Below are 2500 nucleotides of genomic sequence, written 5' to 3' on the forward strand. Positions count from 1 at the left end.
CATTTACTATTAAAACATGAGGCAGTGAGATGCAGGTTTGTTGGAATAACTGACTCCCTCTCTTTCTTTCTCTCCCTCTCTTTCTTTCTCTCTTTCTGTGTGTGTGTCTCTCTCTCTCTCTTTCTGTCTCTCTCTTTCTCTATGTGTGTGTGTCTCTCTCTCTCTCTCTGTCGCTCTCTCTCTCTCTCTCTCTTTGTCGCTCTCTCTCTCTCTCTCTCTTTGTCGCTCTCTCTCTCTCTCTTTCTGTCGCTCTCTCTCTCTCTCTCTTTCTGTCGCTCTCTCTCTCTCTCTTTCTGTCGCTCTCTCTCTCTCTCTCTCTTTCTGTCGCTCTCTCTCTCTCTGTCTCTCTCTCTCTCTCTCTCTCTCTCTCTCTCTCTCTCTCTCTCTGTCGCTCTCTCAGGTGGAGAAGTTTAAGCAGGACCCCAGCCCGTACACGTGTCTCCACTCCGTGTTCAACGTTCATACAGGAGATGAGATCTACTCTTATAAACAGTACAGTCACCTGCAGGTACTCGCTCTCTCCCTCGTCCTCTCTCCTCTCCGCACCAGTCACTCACACCCTCACATCCATCGCACCCTCGATTACCTCCTCCTTTACACCCGGCGCGTGGCTTTGCCCCGAGCGTTCACACAGAGAGCGATTAGAGGAAAGGTCACAGCACGAGTGCGATGGTAATCCCTCACCTCGAGACCCCCTGTCTCATCACGTGTTCTAGATTAGCTCGAGGCCTGGCTGAACCGGGGGAAAACCCGTGTTCATTACGGATCGGCCCGGAGTCCAGAACCACACTGATGTGATTTTCATTTCCACATATAGTATGGTGAGTATTTAATAATCTACGTGAATATGAACAGCACAGGGTGTGTGTTTCTTTGTATAAAAAAAATAAATAAATAAAAATACAATATAAAGAAACCCAGAAGAGGACGATATGAAGAGCTCCGCCGTGAGCCGTAACCTTATTACATCTAAATAACCGCGCTCAGACAAGTGTGCTGCTGAATGCTCTTAGAAATAATAAAGCTGCAGTAAAGGCCATAACCGCATATTAAATCTTCTGCTGATGCTCATTTGGTTTGTGTTTAAAAAAAAAAAAAAAAAAAAAAGTCAGATATTAAAATCCGTAATTATCAAACACTTTTTTTTTTCCTCATCGCGAGAACTGGTCCATGTTTGCTCCTGAAAGTCCAGAGATGGAAATGAACCGCGCGTGTGTTTTGTTCTAATAATGACGTTTTATTTCAGTGGAACGGTATTTGATCAGAGTATAATTAAAGCGTAATAGTCTTACACCATTACATTTCACTGGAGCGTGTGAACTTCATTTCTTCCCCGGATTTAGAGTTGGATCTCAGACCTCATCTTCTGCTCCAGCTTTCCACATTAAGCTTAAAAACAGCCTGAACGATTCGAACGTTCAGTTTCCAGAAAGCCGTGACCTTTAGCTTAACCTTTAACGCCGGGTCATACGGATAGAGCCGTTCACGCCGTGGCGCGTTTTCAAACGAAAACAAAAACGCTTGTTCTGATGTCTGTCGGCGAAAGGTCGTGTTCGCGAGCCGAGGTTTTTAAACTGTTTTTAAATCACCAGGGTTTGATTTTTCTGTAGCTTTTCCAGCTGTGCTGCCGTACCGCTACGACGTCTCCTCGGGAAGGAAGGAACTAACAAACGAAAAGTAAAAAAAGGAACAAAGTAAACTAAATTAAAAAGAAAGAAAGGAGACGAGAAAGGAAAAAAAGAAAGCGACTAAATAAAGAAAGAAAAGAAGGCAGCTGTCTGTGAGAGAAATTGAGTAACTGTTGAAGGAAAGAGAGAGAGAGAGAAGAGAAAGCAAGTGAATTAAAGAAAGACGTTGACTGTGTGCAGAGAGAAAGGAAACTAATGAAAGCAACTAAAAAGAAAAGAAAAATAAAGTCACTCCAAAGGAAAGGAGGGGAAAAAAACGAGCAAAAAAGTAACTACTTAAAAAAAAAAAAAAAAAAAAAAAAAAAAAAAAAAGAAACGAAGTAAACAAACGAAACGAGAAAAGAAACCGTCGGAAGAAAAGAAGGAAGAACGACTGACTGAAAGAAACGGAAGAAAGAAAATGAAAGAAACGGAAAGAAAGACTGAATACAGGAGAAAAGAAAGCGGCTAAAAGGGAGTAATAAAGTAACAATTAAAAGAAAGAAACAAACAAAAAATGACTTATTTTTTTAAAAAAAGAATGAAATGAGGTTATCTCGGCGAAAAAAGAAACCGTCGAAGGAAGAAGGACATTAACTATAGAATCGAAGAAAGAAAGAAACGAATTAGAAAAGGAAATGAACTCTGCAAACCGAAAAAGAAAGATAGTAATTATGTAAAGAAAGAAAGGAACTAATGAAAGAGAAAACGAAGTGATTAAAGAATCTACTGAAACGCAGTAACTGAAGAAAGAAACGAACAGGTTTTTCTGTTTTCATCAGTTCCTTGCGTTCGCCAGAAGAAAGAAAGTCGTACGAGAGGTTTTTATCTTC

At 40.9% G+C, this 2500-nt stretch overlaps 1 protein-coding gene across 6 annotated transcripts in view; it reads left to right on the top strand.

Annotated features, from left to right (window-relative positions):
* The window catches only part of phkb (phosphorylase kinase, beta), a 79587-nt gene that overhangs the window by 23715 nt on the left and 53372 nt on the right, over nt 1–2500 (top strand). For 5 of the 6 annotated variants that reach the window (XM_053676653.1, XM_017458545.3, XM_017458548.3 and 2 more), the window contains one exon: nt 401–508. In XM_053676653.1, coding sequence (XP_053532628.1) covers nt 401–508 — 108 coding nt within the window. The other variant, XM_017458552.3, reaches the window with a different exon arrangement.

This window comes from Ictalurus punctatus, chromosome 27 (genome assembly GCF_001660625.3).
Source record: "Ictalurus punctatus breed USDA103 chromosome 27, Coco_2.0, whole genome shotgun sequence".
Taxonomy (NCBI): domain Eukaryota; kingdom Metazoa; phylum Chordata; class Actinopteri; order Siluriformes; family Ictaluridae; genus Ictalurus; species Ictalurus punctatus.